A 27,643-nucleotide genomic window follows, 5' to 3' on the forward strand; every position below is an offset into this window, starting at 1 on the left:
TAAGAGTTAAGTAGGTTTTTTTCTTTATTCGAGTAATCATTTAGACTATAATACATTATAATGGACAACCATGTGACAAAGTACTGTAGTGTATGGTTTGGTATAGACTCCTTGCCTCTAGGATGGGATTTTTTTCCAGGTGATTCTTCAGGATCTGACATCGATGCCCAACACAGGCTTTCCAATGGCAATGCATGAGTTCTAGAGGTCACTGCCCCATCTTTCTTCAGGTGCTGTGTGCCATTTTCTCCCACCCATTTTATCCTCCATTACTTATAAAAACCCCACTCTAAAATTCAACCTATGTTATAAAATTGACAAAATCATGAGTTAGTACACATTTTTCCACAATGATAAAATTAAGACTCAAAATGTACTATCTTGTTTGCTCTAACTTTTGAAGGATTTATATAATCTCTGAAGAGTCAGAGTAATACATAACACAAAACATGCAAACAACCTTATCACTGGGTGTATATAATATGCTGGGAATTGCTAAAGTACTGAAAAGCTTAATTTTCTTGGAATAGCAACTGTCCACTGAAAACTATAGTATTCAAACAAAAGGTTATTTGTTAAGACATGAAAATACAGTACCTGATTTGGCATAAATTGTGAGACCTTTTTCACTAGTAAAGTGCTTAATTAAGAAACATTTTTCCACTATTAATTTGTCAAAGGCACAAAGTATCTTTGTCTCTCTCTTTAAAGTATTAGTTTTTTAAATTATGGTACTGCCCATTTAAATTTTACTTAATCAGAAAGCTTTACTGTTTTTTTCTCTCAGCAATTAAAAAAAAACTACTTGAAGAAAAACATTTATTTTTTATTTTCAAAACGTTGCCATAAACATACATACAACACTGAATTTGATCCCCTCCATTGGCTGCCTGTGTGCCATGAAGCACTTGTGACAGAAAACACATGTAAGCTTAGGGTAAAAGTTTATAAGGAATCAAAATATCTTCCAAAAAGAGGGGGTAGGGGCAAGAGGAATCAATAAGTTTAAAAATCATAACTTTCATTTTATAAAAAATAGTTCAAATAATTTTCTTATAAATCTTTAATGCTTACAAAAGCAGGAAATACATTTAAAATAGTCTTTTTAACACAGATTCATTTGTACAATGTGGTCATAAGAAAAATAACTCAAATGACATTTCAGTAGTCTATATTCTCTTCTCAGCAAATTCCACATAAAATTTAACTAATTTACAATTCAAAATAAGATTTTAACTGCCGACAATGTCAGACTAGTTGTGGTTAGTACCGGAATATCAAGCTCTTCTTCATTTTATATATTGTACCAAAATTTTAAATACAGCTCAGCAGTGATAGGTACTAATAACAATACCTGACTACATGGTTACCACCCATGACTACTGCATTGCAGCTTAAAACATGCTTTGGTCAGTAAATTTAAAAGATATAAATCAAATAACAAGGCCATAAAAGTTGTTCTAGAATTTCCTGACCTTAAGTAAATTTTAAATACATCGACAAGGCAAAAAAAAAATATGATCAAATATGCAGAAAGGTTTCTATTTTTTCAACCATTTGGCATTTTATATTATTAATTTCGCTGTTTAAAATAATATTTTATACCCCTGTGCACTGATTATCGTTGCTCTCCGAATTAAAACTAAACTACAATTACCTTTCTAGAATGTCCAGTAGTGTATATATTAATTGCTCCTTTTGCATTTCCATGAAGATGATCCTTCATCCTGTAACTTTTTAAATTTTGGACCAAGAAAGAACCACCAACCAAATCCAATGAAAACACAAATAATGGACTCCACATAATAACCATCCAGCGCTGTAACACATGAGCCACCCAGTTTTTTGCAAAGCTGTAAAAATAAAACTATAATAAATAATCCACAATTTCAAAATGAAAGTATTTAGCAACTAACATGCTTCTACTTTGTAAAGAATTAATCAAAATATATTTTTCTTAAAACATTTCAGTATTTCACTGAATTCCAATGACAAAATATGTTAATGTATCTTAATCTCTCTAATGCTACTAACAAGATTAAAAACAATTTTCAGTTCTTGCTGTAAACAATACTCATTTTCTTTTTTGAGACAGGGTCTCACTTGTGGCCCCGGCTGGAATGCAGTGGTGTGATAATGGCTCACTGCAATCTCTGGCTCCTGGGCTCAAGCAATCCTCCCACCTCAGCCTTCTGAGTAGCTAAGATCACAGGCGTGCACCACCATGCCCCATTAATTTCTATATTTTTTGTAGAGATGGTGTTTCACCATGTGGCCCAGGGTGGTCTTGAACTCTTGGGCTCAAGCAATCTGCCTGCTTCAGCCTCTCAAAATGCTAGAATTACAGGTGTGAGCCACCACACCCAGCCGAATTTTTTTTTTGTTTTAGAGATGGAGTCTCGTTCTGTGACCCAGGCTGGAGTACAGTGGCATGATCTCAGCTTACTGCAACCTCCGCCCAGTTCTAGCTATTCTCCTGCCTCAGCCTCCTGAGTAGTTGGGACTACAGGCACACACCACCACGCCCGGCTAATTTTTTGTATTTTAGTAGAGATGGGGTTTCACCGTGTTGCCCAGGCTGGTGTCAAACTCCGGAGCTCAGGCAATCCACCCGCCTCGGCCTCCCAAAGTGCTAAGATTACAGGCGTGAGCCACTACACCTGGCCCGAATATCTATTTTCACGATGCAGCTTTCACATTCGGAAATATGAAGAAATTTCCAGTCCATCTACTCTAGAAGTAGACTAATGTCACTTTGAAAGAATTTACCAACAAACCACTCACTATTGAGGTTTAGTTATAACTGTTATAGGAATAGCCAATGGACATTCCCTTTTTCTATCACTACAAAACTTAAGCTATTAATTATGCATTTATATAGTGCCTGCTGTGTAGGACAGTGATCGTCAAGGTGGGGGAAAGAGAGATCACCTCTCCTTTACTGAGAAACGCCTTTAAGGGAACTAGTCTTGCTGATTTGAATAATTATAATCTCAGCCTTGATGTGAAAGAAAAAATATATGTAGATTTCTATACCAGAACCGATGGACAGACATGATTTTTAAAAAAGATATAGTACTTCTAGAGGCAAAACAAAGATATTAATATCTTAGTATTAGCTTAATGTTATCTAAAATTAAAACATACTTACCTCAACAGCATCAAGTGTTTGACAATTCTGGTTTGATGCTCCTACACACTCTTTTACTGTGAGGGGATCTACAAGCCAAAGAGCTACTGTAGAAGGCCAGTTTCCTCCCAGATTGGACACGGTATTTAAAAGGGTCATGTATGTTCCTCCAATAAGTGGATCACTAACTTTTGCATTGAAAGCCATTATAGAAACATACATGCTGTACACTGTAACCTACGGAAAAATGTAAAACATCTTTAGTATGATTATAAAGCTTATAAAGCTACAGTCTAAATTAAGAACATCAAAATTATAAACCTGAAAATTAATTTTCATGATATTTACTAAACTCAATTCAACAAATACTTATCAAGCACCTACTATAGGCCAGACTTTAAGATCACAGCAATACAGGCCAGGCGCGGTGGCTCACGCCTGTAATCCCAGCACTTTGGGAGGCCGAGGCGGGCAGATCACGAGGTCAGGAGATCGAGATCATCCTGGCTAACACAGTGAATCCCCCGTCTCTAATAAAAAATACAAAAAAAAATTAGCTAGACGTGGTGGCAGGCGTCTGTAGTCCCAGCAACAGGAGGCTGAGGCAGGAGAATGGCGTGAACCTGGGAGACGGAGCTTGCAGTGAGCTGAGATTGCACCACTGCACTCCAGCCTGGGCGACAGAGGGAGACTCTATCTCAAAAAAAAAAAGATCATAGCAATACAAAGATGTGACCTTGGTCCCTCTGTGACATTGAAGAATTTATTCTAGGCTGGAAAATAGGGAATAAATAATTACAAATGCAGGAAGTATTGTAAATAGAAGTGCACACATTGTGTTACTGGAGCATAAATATAAATGAGAGATTAATTCTACCACAAGTAGTCAAGAAAGACTCCATAGAGAAAATGTAAGATGAGGTGGCATTAAAGGATACATAATGCATACAGCAAAATGCAAAACCTCATTATTTGTACTGTACCTAAATATATATCATATATTGCATGTGTATATATACATATTTATATGTATGCATTATTACACATATAAATATTCAAATATTTAAAGAAATAGGAATATATATATATTTTTCTCCTACATATACACAAGAAAAGTATTTCAAAATTTATGTGACAAACTGGAGAAAAACATCCTTAAGAGGCAAAAAGTATTTAAAAGGCAAGAATTAACCTTTAATTTAGAAAGATGGAAACAAACTGTGTTTCCATAATGGTATTCCTTTGAATACTGTTTTTGGGGATGTTTACAGAAAAAGGAGTTCCAAAGTCAAATAAGACTGAAAGACATTAACTTACACAAAACTGAAAAGGTTCCTTTCATTGTATGCCTTTTGAAATCTTTACAACATAAACTCCTTGAGGGCAGGGATTTGGGCATGATTTATTCAGTTATATTTCAGTACTCAGAATGGTTTCTGGCAGGGAATAGGTGTACACTTAATATTTGTTGAAGAAGCTGGGTGTGGTGGCTCATGCCTATAATCCCAGCACTTTGGGAGGCCGAGGCGGGTGGATCACCTGAGGTCAGGAGTTCAAGACCAGCCTGGCCAATGTGGTGAAACCCCGTCTCTACTAAAAATACAAAAATTAGCCAGGTGTGGTGGTGCTCACCTGTAATCCCAGCTACTTGGGAGGCTCAGGCAGGAGAATCACTTGAACCCGGGAGGCGGAGGTATCACAGTGAGCCGAGATCGTGCCACTGCACTCCAGCCTGGGCAACAGAGTGAGACTCTGTCTCAAAAAAAAAAAAAAAAAAAAAAAAATTTATTGAAGGAATCATTAAGCCTTATTACAGAAGGCTTATGTCATACATCATTTCTTGAATTTACTTAGCCTTGTACCTTTTTTCCCCCATAAAGCATCTGGTTATCTGAATTTCAGTGACTACACTTCAGGAAATTCTCAAATGAAATCCAAAGCTAAATAAATACTTTTTGGGCTACAACATACTGACAGAAATACTGAAGCACTGACTAGTTAAAGTACTTCTTTAACCTTCTATTACATATCTAGCCTTAACTAAGCATGTGCAAAACAGAAAAAAAATTATATTTGACAGTTTGGCCTCAATAATTTTATAAGCATAGAATTTATAGTCAGACATGATCCACTATGGATTTCTCCTAAATGATTTACTGTATGCACAAAACTACTGAGATTACCTGGTAGTCATATTTTTAGGTTTCAGTTAAAAATTAATTCATACATTAGCAAATATAACTTTCAAACGATATAAGCTAGAAAAATCTAAAGTGACTCAGAAATATGCATTACCAACAACTGCAGTTAAGTCCCAAAGGTTACTTCTGGGCCTTTGCCATTTACTTGAATCACTTGCACCCAGAACAAAAAAATCTCATTCTGGGCCAGGCGCGGTGGCTCATGCCTGTAATCCCAGCACTCTGGGAGGCTGAGGCCAGTGGATCACCTGAGGTTGGGAGTTCTAGACCAGCCTAACCAACATGGAGAAACCCCGTCTCTACTAAAAAAAATACAAAATGAGCCGGACATGGTGGCGCATGCCTGTAATCCCAGCTACTTGGAGGCTGAGGCAGGAGAATTGCTTGAACCCTGGAGGTGGAGGTTGCGGTGAGCCGAGATTGTGCCATTGCACTCCAGCCTGGGCAACAAGAACGAAACTCTGTCTCAAAAAAAAAAAAAAAAATCTCATTCTGCAACAGCAGCTTAGGCTAGAGCAAAGTGGGGATTCCTTCTTTTAGGGATTACAAACATATTTAACAAAGAAAGAAAAAGCAGCTTGACACAGCTTCAAAAATCATAAAGAGTAAGTCATAACTTTCAACATAGAAGCTAAGCCAGGGCCAGGCATGGTGGCTCACACCTGTAATCCCAGCACTTTGGGAGGCCGAAGTGGGCAGATCACTTGAGGTCAGGAATTCAAGACCAGCCTAGCCAATATGGTGAAACTCTGTCTCTACTAAAAAACACAGATAATTAGCCAGACATAGGCAGTGGGCAACCAAGCCAGACTCTGTCTCAAAAAAAAAAAAAGAAGCAGAAGTTAAGCCAGAAACTAGGACCTCGGCCGGGCACGGTGGCTCACGCCTGTAATCCCAGCACTTTGGGAGGCTGAGATGGGCAGATCACGAGGTCAGGAGATCGAGACCATCCTGGCTAACACGGTGAAACCCTGTCTCTACTAAAAATACAAAAAATTAGCCGGGCGAGGTGGCGGGCGCCTGTAGTCCCAGCTACTCGGGAGGCTGAGGCAGGAGAATGGCGTGAACCCCGGCGGGCGGAGCCTGCAGTGAGCCGAGATCGCGCCACTGCACTCCAGCCTGGGCGACAGCGAGACTCTGTCTCAGAAAAAAACAAAAAAAAAAAAAAAAAGAAACTAGGACCTCTACTATTTCTCAATACTTTCAGAAAGAAAAGATATTAGGAATTCAAGAAAGAATGAACTCAAACCTAGGGATAAACTGAGAAATACTTGGCAAGAGTAGAATTTGCTGGCTTTGGAATCAATTCTAAAATGTAACAAATACTTGTTGAATAATTTTTTTTTAAACGAATGAATGAATAAGAAAGTCTCTTTCAGCTAGGCACAGTGACTCGCACCTGCATTCCCAGCACTTTGGGAGGCTGAGGCAGGTGGATCACAAGGTCAGGAGTCAAAACCAGCCTGGCCAATATGGTGGAACCCTATCTCTACTAAAAATACAAAAATTAGCCAGGCATGGTGGCATATGTCTGTAATCCTAGCTACTCAGGAGGCTGAGGCAGGAGAATCGCTTGAACCTGGGAGGTGGAGGTTGCAGTGAGCCGACACTGCACCACTGCACTCAGCCTGGGTGACAGAGCAAGACTTCATCTTGGGGGAAAAAAAAAAAGAAAGTCTCTTTCTATGAACAGAACTCATTAAGTGAAAAGTCATAAAGTTTAAAGCCCACCATCAATAATTTCTTCAGTGTCAGATTCATGCTTAAATCTTAAAATTTATTATCATTATTTTAAGGCAATTACAGAAGGCTGTCTTCTTTATTTTACACAGAACAGTTTATTTCCTGAGAAAACTACAGCAAGCTTACCTGATGTAAAGCATAACTCAGCAGGACTATGATATAGTAATATATAGGGAATCCCCCTTGATGTTCTACTTTAGGAGTCCACCAAACCAGTAGGGCATATTCTAACCCAAGCAATAATCTATAGAGAAAGAAACATTGAGTTGACTTCCATTTTAGCTTAAATAACAACAACAACAAAAACAGAAATCCGTGTGCCTACCATATGAAAGAAGCTGTATCTAAACCTGTTAGGAGGTTAAAAAGATAAAAGTGCATATAAATAATATTGCAAAAAGATGCTTTTCAAACCTTTTTCCATATATATAATTCTACACTCAGATGTTAGTGATATTGATGAATGTTCCTCATTTTACCCTTTCTTAAGGTTTTATTTCTTAAGATAAGGTTTTATTTCTTAAGGTAAGGTTTTATTTCATTTTTACCTGTAGGGCATGGCTTTGTAAAATGTGTTTAATGGCTGGGGACCTGCAGTGTATTTGCTGATAATCAGAGGCAGTATTATCTGCAAAGGAACCATTGGAACTGCCAATAAGGCTAAATGTTCTTTGGGTACTCCCTCTTCTACCAATTTCAGTCCTGTTACAGCATCTGCTGCTGAAAAACCAATCTGCAATATAAAAACAAAAAAGTATTTTAATTCGTGACTTATGAAATATTTTCCTCCATGCATATGTAAGTTCTTCAAGAATCTCAATTTTATTACTGACCCATGACAGTTACAAGTGAGCATCATACCATTATACCTGGTACAACAATCAAGTTATACGAGGTACATTTTGCTTTATGGTTTTCTAATAATATTAAGTGAAAACAACTGAAAATTCAGTACTGGTAGGGATTGTAGATGGCTATAAATACAACTAAATTTCCACTTCAAAAAGTCCAATCTGTTATAGTAAACAGGGTCAAAAATCCAAATTTACTGATTTGTAAGTTTTAGGTTTAAAAGAACTTAAGCCTTTAATTGACCCAAATAAATCTCGTTAAAATGAAGCATAACTGCCATATATATATACATTTTTAATGATTTCTGACTGACCATAATAAAATTTCCTAAGTTCATCTAATGTTGCAAAAGTAATTCTGAGAAAACATATCTGAGAGATTGAATAAAATGAGAGGGATAAAGTATAGTTAGACTAATTCTTAAAAACAGCACAAAAAAGAGTAAGAATTAAATTAAGATTATTTAGATAGCCTCAAAGTATCTCCCCATGAGTCAGTTTTTAATTACAAAAGGAAAAATAGTACTTTTACAATAGATTAGCAAAGCAATTAAAGTTAAAAACAACAGTTAAAGGGATAAAGAGACATGATATGGCTTTCAATATAATTCCCTGCAGACATCAAAACATTACTTCTTTGATCTTCCTGTCTTATATACCTGAATTACCTCAACCCAAACAAGAAGAAACATGAGAGAAATGTAACTAGAAGCCCATTCTACAGAATAACTGGGCTGTATTCTTCAAAATTGTCAAGGATATTAAGGACAGTGAAAAGTCATACCAACTGAATGCAATGTGTGATCCTAGATTAGAACCCCAACAAGAAAAAAATTAAAGTTATAAGGACTGTTACTGTGTAAAATTTGGATATGGACTATAATTAGATAATAATATTATATCAATTTAAAATTTCCCAATATTGAGTTATGGTTTTGTAAGCAGAAAACTTGTTCTTAGGAAATACACGCCTGTCACGCAGGAGACCAGGGTTCGATTCCCTGACGGGGAGACAAACTAGTTACTGCCAGGCACGGTGGCTCACACTTGTAATCCCAGCACTTTGGGAGGCCGAGGCGGGCAGATCACGAGGTCAGGAGATCGAGACCACGGTGAAACCCCGTCGTTACTAAAAATACAAAAAAAAATTAGCCGGGCGTGGTGGCGGGCGCCTGTAGTCCCAGCTACTCGGAGAGGCTGAGGCAGGAGAATGGCGTGAACCCAGGAGGCGGAGCTTGCAGTGAGCCGAGATTGCGCCACTGCACTCCAGCCTGGGCGACAGAGCGAGACTCCGTCTCAAAAAAAAAAAAAAAAAAGGAAATACATACTTAAGGTACTTATGGATAAAAGTGCATAATGTGTACAAATTAAAGTATTTCAGAAGACATATGTAATGGATATACATAGAAAGAGAAAATCTACAGAATAAGGAAAGTGGAGCTAAATGTTAATAATTAGATAATCTGGATAAAGGATATAAAGGAGTTCTACTAATACATTTTCAAAAAGTATGAAATTGTATCAATACAGTAGGCAGAAAGAAATTATTTAGGCAGATAGTGAGGGCAAAAGAGACCCTGGCAGAGCTTCCCTTCTAACAAAAAGCAGCCCCAAAATCATTTCTTTTCTGACAAAGAGCAGCCTGAAAAACTTGAGTTGCAAACATAGATAAGCTAGCTGGAAGCTTGCATGGGGGAATGCCAGCAGCTGAGTCAACAGAAAAGGGCTACCTGGGAGCCAGGCATGTCCACTATGAAAGCTCCACCTTCTCTTTTTTGTTAGCATGTATACAGTAAAAAAATGGGCAACATGTTGCAGCTCAGGCAGAGAACCCACCTGCATAATAAAAAATTAGTGTGGGGGCTGCCAGAAATTCATGCCCTATGTAAATGGCACACCTGGACCTTACCAGTTTTTCATGCCCTATTTAAATCAGACACCACCTCCCCACTAGCTCATCTAAAAAACCCCTTGATTTCACCACAGATCTGGCAACACATTTTTCCAGTACACCTCTCTGTAGCACAGAGCTATTCTCTTTCTCTCGCCTACTAAACTTCTGCTGTTAACCTCACTCTTTGTGTGTCCACGTCCTTGATCTCTGTGGCTGTGAGACAACAAACCTCAGGTACTACCCTAGACCACGAGGCCACTTCAATATCACACAAACATTTTTTTAAAAAAAGAAATTATAAGGCTGGGCTCGGTGGCTCATGCCTGTAATTCCAGCACTTTGGGAGGCCAAGGTGGGTGGATCACAAGGTCAGGAGATTTGAGACCATCCTGGCCAACATGGTGAAACCCCATCTCTACTAAAAATACAAAAACTAGCCGGGTGTGGTGGTACACGCCTGTAATCCCAGCTACTCAGGAGGCTGAGGCAGGAGAATCGCTTGAACCGGGGAGGTGGAGGTTGCAGTGAGCTGAGATCGCGCCACCACACTCCAACCTGGTGACAGAGTGAGACTCCGTCTTAAAAAAAAATAAAATAAAAAAAAGAAGAAAGAAATTATAAATAGTATACACTGTAACTTCTTGGAATAGAGCCAAAGAAAATTTTACCATAAAAAAATTAAAGGTAACATATTTCACTTAAGTCCAGAAAATAATTTCACTTACATTTTACTCATTCTCTTTGTAAAAATAAGACATACAAATTGACTTTGTTTACTCTTAAAATGTTAAAAGTTAAAAGTCTTAGAAGTTATATAGTAGGAGATATTTGTAATATACATATCTAATAAAAGACTCAAATCCAAAACATATTTTAAAAAGTTTGGTCTGGCATAGTGGCTCATGCCTGTAAGCACAGCATTTGGGGAGGATGAGGCGGGAGGATTGCTTCAGCCCAGAAGCTCAAGACCAGTCTGGGCATCATAGTAAGAACTCTTCTCTACGAAACATTTTTTTTTAATTCACTGGGCATGGTGGTGACACATGCCTGTACTTGGGTGACTGAGGTGGGAGGATCACTTGAGCCCAGGAGGTCAGGGCTGCAACGAACTGTGATGGTGCCACTGCACTCCAGCCTAGGTGACAGAGACCTCATCTCAAACAACAAAATCTAAACAGAAACGAAAACTTTACAAATTTAAAGAAAAGGGCAACTTTGGATATTCAAATAGTCAATAATCACATGAAAAGATGCTCAAGTTCTTTTGTCATTAGGGAAATTCAAATTATGGCAATAACAAGAGGCCATTACACAACCACCAGAAAGGCTAAAATTAAAAAGATAATATATGCCGGGTGCAGTGGCTCACGCCTGTAATCCTAGCACTTTGGGAGGCCAAGGCGGGTGGATCATGAGGTCAGGAGATTGAGACCATCCTGGCTAGGTGAAACCCCATCTCTACTAAAAATATACAAAATTAGCTGGGCGTGGCAGTGGGCACCTGTAGTCCCAGCTACTCGGGAGGCTAAGGCAGGAGAATGGTGTGAACCCAGGAGGCAGAGCTTGCAGTGAGCCGAGATTGCGCACTGCACTCCGGCGGGGGCGGGGGGGGGGGGGGGACAGAGCGAGACTCTGTCTCAAAAAAAAAGACAATATATGTGTTTTCAAGGATGTGAAACTCCTTGAAATCAGAACTCTCTTACACTGCTGGTGGCAGGGAAAATTGGAACAACCACTTTGGAAAACTATTTGGCAGTACATAATACTATGCATCTTCTACGAACCAGCAATTCTATTCCTATATATTTACCAATCAGAAATGTGCACCTATCTTCACCAAAAGTCACATATGTGAATGTTTGTAGAAACACTACTCATAATAGCTCTAAAAACCTGTTGATAGAATGGATAAATTGTGGCATATTCATACAATGGAATACTATACAGTAATGAGATAAACTATTGCTATAAAAAAAATGGATAAATTCCACAAATATTGAGCAAAAGAACACATGCATCAAACATAAAAATATATATTGTATAGTCCATTAATATATAGTTCAAAAGGAAAGAATATTAATCTGTAGTATTAAAAGTTAGGAGAGATGTTATTAGGGGGGAAGTTTAAAAGAAGAAAACAGTATTACAGACTTTGTAATTTAAGTACCTTCTTATATATTGCTGGAGACAGTATAAATTAGTATAACCTTTTGAAAAGCAATTCAGCAATCATATTACATTCATTGACCCACTAATTGCCTGCTTAATAATCTACAGGTTGGCCAGGCACAGTGGCTCACACCTGTAATCCCAGCACTTTGGGAGGCCGAGGTGGGCAGATCACCTGTTCGAGACTAGCCTGACAAACATGGAGAAACTCTGTCCCTACTAAAAATACAAAATTAGCCGGTCATGGTGGTGCATGCCTGTAATCCCAGCTACTCGGGAGGCTGAGGCAGGAGAATCTCTTGAACCCAGGAGGCAGAGGTTGTGGTGAGCTGAGATCACACCATTGCACTCCAGCCTGGGCAACAAGAGCAAAAATCCATCTCAAAAAAAATATCTTAAAAAAAAAACTATTGGCCAGCCTGTGTAGCAAAATGAGACCCCCATCTCTACAGAAAATTTAAAAATTACCTGGGTGGGTCAGGTGCGGTGGCTCACGCCTATAATCCCAGCACTTTGGGAGGCTGAGACGGGCAGATTGCCTGAGCTCAGGAGTTCGAGACCAGCCTAACCAAAATGGTAAAACCCTGTCTCTACTAAAAATACAAAAATTAGCCAGGTGTGGTGGCTCACACCTGTAATCTCAGCACTTTGGAAGGCTGAGACGGGCAGATCACCTGAAGTCGGGAGATTGACACCAGCCTGATCAACGTGGAGAAACCCTGCCTCTACTAAAAATAAAAATAATTAGCCAGGCATGGTGGTGCATGCCTGTAGTCCCAGCTACTCGGAAGGCTGAGGCAGGAGAATCACTTGAATCCAGGAGGCAGAGGTTGCGGTGAGCCGAGATCACGCCATTGCACTCCAGCATGGGAAACGAGTGAAACTCCGCCTCAAAAAAAAAAAAAAAAAAAAAAAATTAACCATTTCACTCTAGCCTGGGCAACAAAGCGAGACCCTGTCTCAAAAAAAAAAGGTCTACTGGAAGGAAATATCCAGAAAATCACAGACCTATGCACAAAAATATTTGCTAGTGCATTTTTATAATTTAAAAACATAGGCAAAATATACAACAGAAAAATGAGTAGATTATGGTAAATTTAAATTTACACACTATATCATGTAGCTACTAACAAGTATGTTTTCAAATATGTAATGCTATAGAAATGTTTGGTATAACACAAAGAGAAGATAAAAAATTATATGCAGTATGATTCAATTCTACTTTTAAAGTAAATGAGTAAATAGGCCAGGCACGGTGGCTCATACCTGTAATCCTAGCACTTTGGGAGTCTAGGCAGGTGGATCACTTGAGGTATGAGGAGTGTGAGTTGATCACAGGAGTATGAGACCAGCCTGGCCAACATAGTGAAACCCCGTCTCTTCTAAGAATACAAAACTTAGCTGGGTATGATGGTGTGTGCCTGTAATCCCAGCTACTAGGGAGGCTGAGGCAGAATTGTTTGAGCAAGGGAGGCAGAGGTTGCAGTGAGCGGAGATCGTGCCACTGTACTCCAGCGTAGGCAACAGAGTGAGACTCAGTCTCAAAATAAAATAAAATAAAATAAAGTATATGAGTAAATAAATATATGAAGTATATGTATACACACACACATGCACACACACATATGTAGGGAAAAAAGGGAGGTTCAAAGGAAATATACCAAGAAGGTCAATACTGTTTTTTTAAATTAATTAATTTATTTATTTTTGGGATGGAGTCTCACTCTGTCACCCAGGCTGGAGTGCAGTGCGCGATCTCGGCTCACTGCAACCTCCGCCTCCCGGGTTCCAGTGATTCTCCTGCCTCATCCTTCCGAGTAGCTGGGCTTACAGGCGCCTGCCACCACACCCAGCTAATTTTTGTATTTTTAGTAGAGACGGGGTTTCACCATGTTGGCCAGGCTGGTCTTGAACTCCTGACCTCAAGTGATCAGCCCACCTTGGCCTCCCAAAGTGCTGGGATTAAAGGCGTGAGCCACCACATCCAGCAAATACTGTTTATCTTAAATGATAAAATTATTAAATGATATAATTAGATAATATTGTTTGGTCAGGTGGGCAGATCACCTGAGGTCAGGAGTTCAAGACCAGCCTGGCCAACAGGGTGAAACCCTGTCTCCATTAAAAATACAAAAAAATTGCCAGGCGCAGTGGCTCACGCCTGTAATCCCAGCACTTTGGGAGGCCAAGGGCGGATCACCTGAGGTCAAGAGTTCGAGACCAGCCTGACCTACATGAAGAAACCCCATCTCTACTAAAAATACAAAATTAGCTGGGCCTGGTGGCATGTGCCTGTAATCCCAGCTACTTGGGAGGCTGAGGCAGAAGAATCGCTTGAACCGGGAGGTGGAGGTTGCAGTAAGCCGAGATAGGGCCATTGCACTCCAGCCTGGGCAACAAGAGTGAAACTCCATCTCAAAATAAATACAAAAAAATTAGCTGGGCATGGTGGTGCACACTGTGGTCCCAGCTGCCCGGGAGACTGAGGCAGGAGAATCACTTGAACCCAGGAGGCAGAGGTTGCAGTGAGCCGAGATTGTGCCACTGCAATCAGCCTGGGCGACAGAGCGAGACTTTGTCTCAAAAAATATATATATATATTGTTATGCTCCTTGAACTTTTCACATTTTCTGAACTTTCCATTCTTTTCTTTTTTTTTTTTTTTTCTTGAGACCCCTGTCTCAAGAGAAAAACAGATCCCTGGCTCTGTTGCCCAGGCTGGAGTGCAGAGGCATAACCATGGCTCACTGCAAACTCCACCTCCCAGGCTCAAGCTATCTTCCTACTTCAGCTTCCCAAGTAGCTAGCACTCCAGGGACGTGCCACCACACCCAGATAATTTTTTTAATTTTTTGTTTCGCCGTATTCAGGCTGGTCTTGAACTCCTGAGCTCAAAAGATCCTCCTGCCTTGGCTTCCCAAAGTGCTGGGATCACAGGCATGAGCCAGCACATCTGGCCTTCTTTCTATCATTAAGAGGAAAAAACACTCACTATTTAAAATGAAAACAATGAGGCTAATGGTTCCTTCAAAGCTGTCAAAAGATAGGTGTAAAGTGTTTATATACATAGATTTAAGTATATAAAATGAAAATCCTGTAAGATTGCAGATTTTAAAAATATTAACTCCAACACTAGCAACAGTTCACTGTAACAAAATATACTTACCTTTATTCTAGCCTAACATGTTAAAAATATTTTTAGAACTATAAAATTGAGACAGCCTAATATAGAATAAGTCACCAGTAATCCCCGTTTCTCTTATGGTATAATTTTCCTTTCAGTACTTAAATAATTCAATCAATTTTTTAAAAATCGACTTCTAATACTCATATAATTCTATATTTATTTATTTATTTATTTATTTTTTATTTTGAGACAGTCTCACTCTGTCGCTCCAGCTAGAGTGCCATGGTGCAATCTCGGCTCACTGCATTCAAGTGATTCTCCTGCCTCAGTCTCCCAAGTAGCTGGGACTACAGGCACATGCCATCATGCCCGGCTGATTTTTGTATTTTTAGTAGAGACAAGGTTTCACCGTGTTAGCCAGGCTGGTCTTGAACTCCTGACCTCAGGTAATCCACCTGCCTCGGCCTCCCAAAGTGCTGGGATTACAGGCGTGAGCCACCATGCCTGGCCCTATATCTTTTTACATCACACTCTAAGTAAATAATTGTATTACTCCAACATTAAATGTATACTCATTATAAGAAGACAGAGCTTTGATTTTTAAAGATATTAATCTCCATTCCAAGCATTAATATCATTCAGGTTCACATTTACTAACAGTTCTCCAAATGGACATAATTCTTTACAATACTCCAAGACATTTAGCTTACTTTAAAATTAAAGTTGATATCATTATATCTTTTCAAATACATTTAATAAACAGAAAATATTGTTTTTCATTGTTAAATTCTAATGGTAGTGGAAAGGGACCTGTGATATGAAAAAGGCATTGAAAGTATTCCATGATATTGATATTTATAAGAAAATGATAAATTTGATTTATAAATCTCTTACCTTTGCAGTTAGAATCAGAAGGCAAAATGTCAGAACTGCTGGCATTTTTATAATTGCAAAAAGCAGCTTGTAAGTATCTGTGATCCCTTGTGTTTCTTCTTTTACTACTGATACTTCTTTGTTTTCTTTTTTCAGAAGGGCAACCAATGTTGTTGTTATTAAAAATACAGTTCCCCAGAAAAAAAGGAAATCTGAAAATGTTTTAAATCTATAATTAATTTTTAAAATGACATAATTTCATTGATACTAAATAATTCTATATACAATAACTTTCAATTAAAATGTTATTTAAAAAATTAGCCAAGTACAGGGACTCATGCCTGTAATCCTAGCACTTTGGGAGGCCAAGGTGGGAGGATTACTTGAATCCAGAAATTCAAGACCAGCCTGGGCAACATAGTGGGATCCTATCTCTACAAAAAATAAGAAATTAGCCAGGCTTGGTGGTGCACATCTATAGTCCCAGCTACCTGGGAGGCTGAGGACTACCTGAGCCCAGGAAGTGGAGGCGGCAGTGAGCTGTGATTGTACCACCACACTCCAGCATGGGCAATAGAGTGAGACCTTGGCTAAAAAAACAACAACAAAAAAGTCAACATTTAGGTACCTCTTTATTATATTCAAGGCATTGTACCAGGCACAGCAAATGAACAAAAAAGTCCTGACTCTTAAACGTAGAGACCCAAAAGAGACAGTGACAACAACAACAAAAAAGGCAGGGGGTGGTGGGCATTACATTTAGTGTACAACTGAGTTGAATGAACAAAAGCCTATTATGTTATTTTATTCAAGGAAAGTGCTAGGGGTGGGAAATGATTTTCATATCCCCTAAGGTCCATCAGTTACATTTCTTATATACCCAAGCCTTTTCAGTTCTTTATTAAATTTGACAACAGGTGATTATTTACATCAGATTTTCTACCTTGTATTTTTAAACTTTCTAATGCTTTCAATCTGTTTAAGAATAACCTTCTCATCTCAATACTATGATACAAAAGGCATTTGCTCACACTCGTAGGTGCAGAATGAGGACACATTAAGAGTACTGTCTGGGTTGTTTCAGTGAAAGACAGTTGAGCCATTAGCTATCACCTTGAACAAATTTAGTGGAGGGAGTGAATAATGGTCTGGAAGATTCTGCTAAACAGCTAAAAATAATAGTAATAATGGAGGTATAATTTATTGAGTGCATACCACATGACAAAAATATGCTAAGCATTTTACATGTATGAACTCCTTTACTTCAACAACCCAGTAGATCCTTTATTTGACCAGCCCAAATTTACAGGTGAACAAACTAAGGTTTAGGGAAGTCAAGCTGTCCAAGTTACATTCTAAGTCAGTGGTAAAATTGTGCTTTCACACCTTATAAGTACAACTAATTTCAAAACTTGTATCTCATTAACCACTCTGAGAATTGCATTTTAGTTTGCCACTAGAAAACTTATGAGATAACCCTGTCTCAGTTTCTTCACCTGTAGAAGAAGATTTGGCTAGAAAATCCTTGCATTATAGCTCAAATATTCTAGACTTGTGCTCCATTTTAGATGTTTTTACTTTTTATTTTATGGTGTATGTGGCACAACTGATCAAGGACCCTAGTCACCTCTCCTCAAAAACAATTAGAATATTCTTCGGTCAGGGTTTTTCCTTAGATTGAATCTTGCTCTTGCTGCTGTGCTCACTGAAGGTGATCACTACAGCTTGAACCTCACTTATGAGGGAGAAATACAGCATTATTTGTTTAGATCAATTTCACCTTGGTATTTAAATATTCCTTTCTTATATGTTATCTCATTTGATTCTCATAGCAAACAGGATAGGCTAAGCATGTGTTATTACTATATACAGATGAGGAAAAGAAACTCAGAATACTTAAATCTTTACCAAAGGTAAAATCACTAAGAGGCAGAGGTGGAGGCAGAACTTGAATCTCAACCTCCTGAAGTTGAGTCTTACATTTTTTCATAATTTTACACTGCTTACATAAAGGTGTATATATAAATTTTTTTTTTTTTGAGACAGAGTCTCACTCTTGCCAGGCTGGTGTGCAGTGGCACGATCTCAGCTCACTGCAACCTCCACCTCTCGGGTTCAAGCAATTCTCCTGCCTCGGCCTCTGTAGTAGCTGAGATTACAGGCGTGTGTGCCACCATACCCAGCTAATTTTTGTATTTTCAGTAGAGATGGGGTTTCACCATGTTAGCCAGGCTGGTCTTGAACTCCTGACCTCAAATTATCTGTCTGCCTTGGCCTCTCAAAGAGCTGGGATCACAGGTGTGAGCTACCGTGCCCAGCATAAAATAACATCTTAACATAATTTCTAGCATTTTGGAATCTGGTTCAAAAGGAATGAACAACAATGTATTAATATTATCCTTGTAAGTGAGGCTAATGTCCTCTTTTTTTTTTTAGTTTAAGTAATAAATGTTTAATCAAAGAATTTTACATATTAATAACAGCATTCACTTGGCATGTCCACTATTTTTGCATTCTTAATTCCATCTGCAAAATGAGACGAATAATGACTTGTTTACTGTTTCACGTACAATATTATTCTCATTGAGCAGGGTTTTGTTCATTTGTTTTAAAACAGTTGTTTAACAAGCCCTGAAAAAAAAAATTTTCACTGTCCCCAAAATTCCAATTAATATTAAGTGAAAAGTAAAAGTTTTCCAATTATATAAGACTTAAAGAGTTCCATTTTTCTAAGCAAAAGATTGTAAATTTGTTTAGCATAGTCTACCAATTTTAATAAACACAGTCCATCTAAAATTTAAATTCCTTGATACCATACCAAGAGAAAAAAGAAGAAGAAACTAAGCAGGTTTCAGCAATGTTTGCACATAAGATTATTTCTTTCTTTTTTTGAGACAGGGTCTCACTCTGTCACCCAAGCTGCAGTGCAGTGGGGCAAACTTGGCTCACTGCAGCCTTGACCTCCTAGGCTCAAGTGATCCTCTTGCCTCAGCCTCCCAAAGTGTTGAGATTACAGGTTTGAGCCACTGTACCCAGACAAGGATATTTTTAATTTCTTTGTGCTTTGAGGAGAAAATACATAAAAAGAAGGAAGTAGTGACAATGGGTCAGTCACAAAGCCCTAATTCAAAGGGTTTCCATATCTCACACATGCAGAAGAATGAAAAAGCCAATAGCTCAGAGGCCAGGAAATATATTAAGAAGTTTTATGAACACAATTATCACAAATCAGACCAGTGTTAATAAATGATAGCCAGTAGTCTTGTTAGACTTATTAACATTGCTTTGATGCTAGAGACATCCATAGCCTGTTATGCCAACAACCATAAAGAAACATTATTACCAAAAACATGGAAATATTTCATTATTAACATTTTGGTTAATTTTGATTTATGTATTTTATCATTCTTACCAAAAATATGGAAATATTTCATTATTAATATTTTGGTTAATTTTGATTTGTGTATTTTATAAATTTAAGCATACATGGTATATAAAGGTATGATCAAGGTATCAAAGCTGATGTTCAAGTTTCATAAACATGATTTTCGAGTAAAGGCCTAAAAAACAGACTAAATATTCTAAAGCGGCTGCAAGATCTTGTCCAGTGCTTTCATGAATGCAGAAATTAACAGCATGTAACAATTTATTAGTAACCAATAAAGGTACAATAGCTAGCACCTGAGTGTCTGTTATAAGATCTGGGAAAAACAGAGGACATCTCATTTAAATCCCAAAATCACTTTCCAAGATAGGCATTATTACTCCTACTTTATATACAAGGAAACAGAATCACAAGCCAGAAAGTGCCAGAAATGGCATTCAAACTCCAGTCTAGTTCTAAAGCAAGAAATGTTTTCCATTATATCATCCAGATATTCAGATACACCCACAGCAAGTAAGCTCTCTTTTCTATCAGCTGGACACTGCTGAGAAAAAAGGTTCATATTTTAGCTCCAAACATGAGGTCTGGAACATAGATACTTCCCCACACTTTTTTTTTTTTTTTTTTTTTTTGAGACAGAGTTTCGCTTTTTTTGCCCAGGCTGGAGTGCAATGGCGCAATCTCGGCTCACCGCAACCTCCGCCTCCTGGGTTCAAGTGATTCTCCTGCCTCAGCCTCCCAAGTAGCTGGGATTACAGGCATGCACCACCACCCCAATTAATTTTTGTATTTTTAGGAGAGACGGGGTTTCTCCACGTTGGTCAGGCTGGTCTTGAACTCCCGACCTCAGGTGATCCACCCACCTTGGCCTCCCAAACTGTTGGGATTACAGGCATGAGCCACCGCGCCTGGCTCCCACACTTCTTTAAACTGGCTACTTGTATTCCCCCTTCTCACCTCCATCTCCCCATATGGTGATATGCCAAAGGAAATTCAAATGCTCAGGATAAACAAACTTGGTGTGTCTTCCTAAAGAATTCATTTTATTCAGGCCGAGCGCGGTGGCTCACGCTTGTAATCCCAGCACTTTGGGAGGCCGAGGCGGGCGAATCACGAGGTCAGGAGATCGAGACCACAGTGAAACCCCGTCTCTACTAAAAAATACAAAAAAAAAATTAGCCGGGCGTGGTGGCGGGCGCCTATAGTCCCAGCTACTCAGAGAGGCTGAGGCAGGAGAATGGCGTGAACCTGGGAGGCAGAGCTTGCAGTGAGCCGAGATTGCGCCACTGCACTCCAGCCTGGGCAACAGAGCGAGACTCCGTCTCAAAAAAAAAAAAAAAAAAGAATTCATTTTGTTCAATAAATTATAGGGAGATTACTTTAATGAGAATAAATAGGCTGGGCACGGTGGCTCACACCTGTAATCCCAGCACTTTGGGAGTCCAAGGCAGGTGGATCACTTGAGGTCAGGAGTTCAAGACCAGCCTGGCCAACATGGTGAAACCCTGTCTCTACTAAAAATACGAAAAGTAACCAGGCATGGTGGCACATGCCTGTAATCCCAGCTACTTGGGAATCTGAGGCATATGAATCGCTTGAACCCAGGAGGCAGAGGTTGCAGTGAGCCAAGATTGCACCACTACACTTCGGCCTGGGTGACAGGGCAAGACGCTGTCTCAAAAAAATAAAAAAGGAATAGTTTGTCTTTCTGAGAATGTAGGGTAACATTTTAAGCCTAGACATGAATACTAAAGAGTGTATTATAGCCTATATAAGAATACCTGGTCTATCTAGAAATTGGTCAATTAGTCTTTTCCAAATTCTAACAGGCATTTTAAGTCATATAAATTATGTGTTCTGAAAGCAGGACAAAGAAATTGGTCATCAGGCAGGAATTAATGGTCCTGCTCTCTTTCTAATTTAAAGCATCAATGTCTTACAAATACCGTTTTTATTGTCATTAGTTTGGTTAGATTCATACTTATAGCATCAACTTTTTCAAAGCAACACTTTCTCTCATTTATTCCTGTATGTGCATGCCTATTTATAAACAAACTGATTTATAAACTCTAATATCTTTAGCTCTCTTTTCTGTCATTAGACCATCTTGCTCCCTGCTCCTAAACCCAAATATGCTGCTCCCTATTCCAATCACTTCTAAATGTTACTCCTGCTGCTAGAGCAGAGGGCCTCCATTACCAGTTTACAGGCTAGATCTGGCCTGAAGACATAGATTAGATAGATGGCAGATAGACAGATGATAGATTAGACAGATGTTTTTTTAAAGATGGGTCTTGCTACGTTGCCCAGGCTGCAGTGCAGTGGTTATTCACAGACACTATTATAATGCACTGCAGCCTCGAACTCCTGGCCTGAAATGATCTTCTCATCTCAGCCTGTCAAGTGGCTGGAACTACAGATGCATGCCACTCTACAGATAAGTGCCACTGTGCCCAGCTAAAGACATGTTTTTATATGAGCCTAAGAAATGTTTTTAAAGTTAGGAAATAAAGGAATTTCTAGTTTCTCTTGAATACTCCTAAGATCTAGCAATCTTGCCAGGCACGGTGGCTCACACCTGTAATCCAAGCACTTCGGGAGGCCGAGGCAGGCGGATCACAAGGTCAGGAGATCGAGACCATCCTGGCTAACATGGTGAAACCGTCTCTACTAAAAATACAAAAAATTAGCAGGGCGTGGTGGTGGGCACCTGTAGTCCCAGCTACTTGGGGGCTGAGGCAGGAAAATGGTGTGAACCCTGGAGGTGGAGCTTGCAGTGAGCAGAGATTGTGCCACTGCACTCCAGCCTGGGCCACAAAGCGAGACTCCGTCTCAAAAAAAAAAAAGATCTAGCAATCTTGTGATCTTGGGATCCTAATGTCACAAAACTACAACTTATTAGAGTTGATGCTCCTCACCTTTAGAGGGGCATGGATTTTTCAAATTATCTCTGTCCCCTCCAACTCAGATGACTCATTTACATTATCTATCTACCCAATATATTGTCTCCACTTATCTGTAACAATCAAAACTGTTAATTACAGATAGTATTTTATTTATTTTTTATTTATTTATATTTTTGGAGATGGAGTCTTGCTCTGTCACCCAGGCTGGAGTGCAGTGGTGTGATCTCGGCTCACTGCAGCCTCCACCTCCCCAGTTCGTGATTCTAGTGCCTCAGCCTCCTGAGTAGCTGGGATCACAGGTATGCGCCACCACACCCAGCTAATTTTTTGTATTTTTAGTAGAGATAGGGTTTCGCCATATTGCCCAGAGTGGTCTTGAACTTCTGAGCTCAAGCAATCTGCCACCTCAGCCTCCCGAAGTGCTAGGATTACAGGTGTGAGCCACTGCACCTGGCCAGAACTTATTTTAGAATTAAAAAAACAAAAAACAATTATGCTTCCTTTTATTACTCGGATTTTCTAAACATTGCCTCAGTGTTTAGCTCCTCTTTAATCACCTAAGCAATTATATTTCTGTCATATAATTCTTCCTGTGCTATATAACTTTTTCAAAACCACTGGTTTTTCTTAATTATCCTATTAATAAGTTCCAGAAAGAACAATGTTATAAATGTGGTATGTTCAGTCATAAAAAGGAGAATGAAACTATAGGAATTCTAACTTTCAACTAAAATGGTTGAACCAGAAATAGCAATCCACTATGGATATAAACAGCTGAATTAAAAAGTAAGCTAGTTTTAGAATCTACTGCAGAACAAAGTTCAAACTCCACAGGAAAAAAAAAAAAAAAAAGGCAATTCAAAATAACAAGTCACGGCCAGGCACAGTGGCTCACACCTGTAATCCCAGCACTTTGGGAAGCCTAGGTGGGCAGATCACTTGAGGTCAGGAGTTCAAGACCAGCCTGGCCAACATGGTGAAACCCCATCTCTACCAAAGATACAAAAATTAGCCAGGCATGGTGGCACATGCTTGTAATCCCAGCTACTAGGGAGGCTGAGGCAGCAGAATAGCTTGAACCCTGGAGGTGGAGGTTTCGGTGAGCCAAGACTGCGCCGCTGCACTCCAGCCTGGGCAAAAAGAGCGAAACTCTGTCTCAAAAACTCCTGACCTCAAGTGATCCTCCCGCCTCAGCCTCCCAAAGTGCTGGGATTACAGATGTGAGCCACTGCGACTGGCCAGCAGTGAATTATTCGTAAAGCAGGAGTGGAACCCCAGAACACTGAGACAAATCTACCTGGGTGCAAAGCAATTATCTCTCAACCAAACAACTGAGGAAAAAGTACTATCACCATCATTTCACCAGTAATAGTGGCTCACTCACTAGCAGTTTGAGGAGGTGTAAATAAGGTTAGACGTGTGTGAGAATGAATAAGATTGCAAGAGATTAGTATAGTTGTGACACCTCCTACCACCACCCACAGCCCTGGACATTTACTCTACTGGGAATTTCCAAGGTAGCACAGAAGCTGAGAAGTTTAGCTGCTTAAATTTCAAAACAGAATCCCCTAAATTCATCGTCACTGACAGAATGAAGAATTCCACTATATTCCCGACATTGTCATTCCTGATATTGGTCATTTTACTTGTTTTCTAGCTGTTAACAAAAGTTAAAAAAAAAAAAAAAAGAAAACAAAATAAAAAAACTTAGGCCAGGTGGGGCGGTTCACACTTGTAATTCCCAGTACTTTGCGAGGCCGAGGAGGGGGAGGATCACCTGAGGCCAGGAGTTCGAGACCAGCCTGGCCAACATAGTGAGACACCCCCCCCCCGTACCCCCAACCATCTCAATTAAAAAAAAGAAGAAAAAAGAGAAAAACTTACATGTGTTTTACTCATGCAGAGAACGGGGAAATTTCTTAGAACTTACCCTCCATTACTTACAGGACAAACTTTAAACTCTTTTCCCATAGTAATTAAAGAAAATCTTACTAATTTAGTCACAGCCTTTCTCAGCATGACTTCCCAAACCCAGTTCCACAATTTAGACAATGTCCTGTACTTTTTTGTACTTTCCTGCCTCAGTGCACTTTCACTTTGTGTTGTGCATTCTGGTGTGCCATTTCCTGACCTCGTGGAATCTTATTCAAGAACAAAGTCAAATGTTATCTGCAATGTGAAGCCTGACTCCCAAAGGCAGTTACTAACTGGCAACTCTGAACTCTCCTAAAATGTTCATCTTCCCTATTTCTTGAGTGCAGAACTCTGCCTTATTCATAAGAGGCCTTAGAATCCCGTCCCTTAGCTGACTCAATGTATGAACGAAGAAACCTTGCTCCATTCACTAGAAGGCTGGATTCTGGGTACAACGGTAGGGGTAGAAATGGATTAGAAAGTATAGAGCTAGAAACCTAAAACCAACAAGACAAAAGGAAAAATGTGAACCATATGAGCTACATTTTTTAAAAATGTGCATTTGTGTATTAAGCAAGTAGCATGAATCCCTGGACTCGGCTGTGTTATTTGATGGGTTGCCTCTCCCTGTTAACTGCATAGTGATCATTTGATTGCTCTAATATCATTCATTTTGGCTTTAATATTTCAAAGAAGCTCATTTGGACGAAACAGAAAACTTACCTTGAGTTATCTCCCATACAATGATTTCCAGTAAATTAATGAGCTTCCCTCCAACGTCACACACTCTTTCAAAAGGATAAATAAACCTAACACCATAATAGCTTAAATACACTACCTGAAAGAGTAACGATTCCTCTGGGTTGAGGCTGAAACCGCAAATATTTGTTACAAAAGTCGGCAGATTCAAGGGCCAAAAACAAAACATTGCCCAAAAAGTAACCCGCTGTTTGGCCCACCGAATTGCAAGTAGAAGCATAACCCACATTTTCCCTAGATAACATAGTTAACGCCCAACCATCGACAGCAATGTCCTGAGTGGCGGCCAAGAATTCAAACAAAAAGAATGCCACAGTGAGAGCAATCACGTCGGGTGTTCTGCCATCGGTATTCCCAAGCAAACGGTCCACCTGAGTGGATAAATAGATCATGAAGAGTCCTAGTATATACTGTGTCGGGACAAGCCAAGATTTGCGACGACCGAAGTTCTTAACGTAGACCGCATCAACCAACGGGGCCCAGAGTAATTTGAGACTGAAGGGCCAAAAGACAAAACTGAAGAAAGCTTGGTCTGTATAGCTAACATTTTTGCTTTGCAAAATGAGTGGGATGCTTCCCGCCAAGCCCAAGGGAATACCCTGAAGCACGTAAAGAAAGAGTAGCAGCAAAATGCTGCTTAGTTCGGCCCGGAAGCTCCGTGGGGCTTTTAAGAAGTCGCCAGTGCCGGTATCCCCCAGAAGAGCTTCTCTGTCCCCTTCCCGGCCCGCTGAGTCCAAATGACCGTCATCCCAACCGCCTGGCGGCAGGGGACCGCTCTTCATATCCAGAGAGTGACTGAAATTCCCTGGCCGCCGTTGCCGGCTGCTGTCCTTGTGGGAGATGGTGGGTGACATATCAGAGACGATGCAGAGCCCCGTCTGTGGGGGTCCGGGGCTGAGCGTTTTGGATCCGTCCAGTCCCAGGTCCAAGGCTGTCGCGCTGGACCAGGGTTTCGGTGGTTCACGGGATGGTGGCAGGGCTCAGAGCGATAAGGGCACTTCTTACTGCAGCCCGGAGTGCTGAAGCCGGGAGCCAGTCCTCTGGCTAGAGGCCCAGAGGATGCCTGGATAGGTGCCCCCTGGAACGGCGTCAAAGAGCCTGAAGGAGACCCCCAGGCAGTAGCGCCGGGCTCGAGGCTGGAGGTGTGTGCCGTGGTGCCGGGATGGAAACCAGCTCCTACCTGCGGCGGGATCGAACGGCCGGTCTCCCGACCCAACACCTCCAGCTCTTGCCGCTACCAATGCGGCAGAGAGCACTTTCTCTACAGGACTCCAGAAAAAGCATATAACTTCCTGCCTCGCGCTTCAGGAAGTGGTCCCAGTCTCTAACAGGTCCCTTCCCAGCCTCCAGAGCAAGCCAATCAGGGACACGCTCTCATGGCTCAGTTCGGAAAAAATGCTTGGTGGGAACCTGCAATCTTGGCTGCCGGAATCTTCGGGGAGGATTAACGCCGGCGCACCGTGCAGCCGGGGCGGGGCGCCGCCCAAACTCAGGCTCTATGACAGCGCCTCTGGCTGTCTGGAAAGCGTGGGCCTCGGTCATTGGGCACGAGCGGTCACGTGACAGCGGGTTCCTCCAGGCCAGCCCTGGTGGTTGAGTGATGTAATCACGCGGGGTCTGAAGTCTCCGTAGGTGTAGGTTTCTTGGTTATGCTGATGACAGGCAGTGCCCGAACTCTAGGCTGGGAGTTGTGCCATGCTGCTGCTTTCGTGGGCTGACCAGAAAAGGGTAGAAGGATTGACGTTTACGAAGTTTTTGAATCAGGAGGCAAGGTCGCCTTGTGCCCCCAAAACGGTAGAAAAAGGCCTGGCAAACTGGAGAATCGCGTCCTTACGGTGCCTACATATTTATGGTACGAATTAAACTGCTCACGGGGTGCTAGGTTTGTCTGCAGTCCGTTTCTCCCTCATGGTGGAAGACGCGTGGGGAAACTTGGTAACCAACTCTAATTACATTGGTGGTTGGATGACTCGTTACATCCTGTTTTTATGTTGCAATGAAACGTCTTGTGGCCGGGCGCGGTGGCTCACGCCTGTAATCCCAGCACTTTGGAAGGCCGAGGCGGGCGGATCACGAGGATTGAGACCACCCTGGCCAACATGGGGAAACCCCATCTCTACTAAAAATACAAAAAATTAGCTCGGCCTGGTGGCGCCCGCCTGTAGCCCCAGCTACTTGGGAGGCTGAGACAGGAGACTCGCTTGAACCTGGGAGGCGGAGGTTGCAGTGAACCGAGATCGTGCCACTGCACTCCAACCTGGCGACAGAGTGAGACTACGTCTAAAAAAAAAAAAAGGCACCTGTAAAGTTCTCTAATCTTTGTTAAGTAGAAGAATAGATTGCAGAAAAGAACAGTGTCGACCGGGCGCGGTGGCTCACACCTGTAATCCCAAAACTTTGAGAGGCCGAGGCGGGCAGATCACTTGAGGTCAGGGGTTCAAGACAAGCCTGGCCAATATGGTGAAACCCCGTCTCTACTAAAAATACAAAAATCAGCTGGGCATGGTGGCTCATGCCTGTAGTCCCAGATACTCAGGAGGCTGGGGCTGGAGAATTGCTTGAACCCGGGAGGTGGAGGTTGCAGTGAGCCGAGATCGTGCCATTGCAGTCCAGTCTAGGTGTCAAAGAAAAGAATGGTGTCATTTAAGTCCAATCAAGAGTCAACCAAAACAACCATGAGTGGGATTTAGA

General features: G+C 40.6%; 1 protein-coding gene and 1 long non-coding RNA gene across 7 annotated transcripts in view; one reads left to right on the plus strand and one right to left on the minus strand.

The window, feature by feature from the left end:
• On the minus strand, positions 1-26,696 carry SLC33A1 (solute carrier family 33 member 1). 6 transcript variants are annotated; one of them, XM_063620293.1, is made up of 7 exons: positions 25,032-26,438; positions 16,010-16,200; positions 7,623-7,807; positions 7,201-7,318; positions 3,152-3,367; positions 1,658-1,853; positions 1-301 (listed from the first exon to the last, which is right to left on the minus strand). In XM_063620293.1, exons 1-6 carry the CDS (start codon positions 25,804-25,806, stop codon positions 1,686-1,688), a joined length of 1,653 nt encoding a protein of 550 aa, XP_063476363.1. In that variant the 5' UTR covers positions 25,807-26,438; the 3' UTR covers positions 1-301; positions 1,658-1,685. The 6 variants fall into 6 exon arrangements, with proteins under 6 accessions (XP_063476363.1, XP_063476362.1, XP_063476365.1 ...); XM_063620292.1 differs by having other exon boundaries at positions 1-1,853; positions 25,032-26,696; XM_063620295.1 differs by lacking the exons at positions 7,201-7,318; positions 7,623-7,807.
• The window catches only part of LOC134732909 (uncharacterized), a 7,930-nt gene continuing 6,727 nt past the window's right edge, over positions 26,441-27,643 (plus strand). Inside the window, exon 1 of the long non-coding RNA XR_010116465.1 lies at positions 26,441-26,804. This is a non-coding gene — a long non-coding RNA (uncharacterized lncRNA). The remainder of the gene's footprint in view (positions 26,805-27,643) is intronic.

Source organism: Symphalangus syndactylus, chromosome 17 (genome assembly GCF_028878055.3).
Source record: "Symphalangus syndactylus isolate Jambi chromosome 17, NHGRI_mSymSyn1-v2.1_pri, whole genome shotgun sequence".
In the NCBI taxonomy this organism is placed as follows: domain Eukaryota; kingdom Metazoa; phylum Chordata; class Mammalia; order Primates; family Hylobatidae; genus Symphalangus; species Symphalangus syndactylus.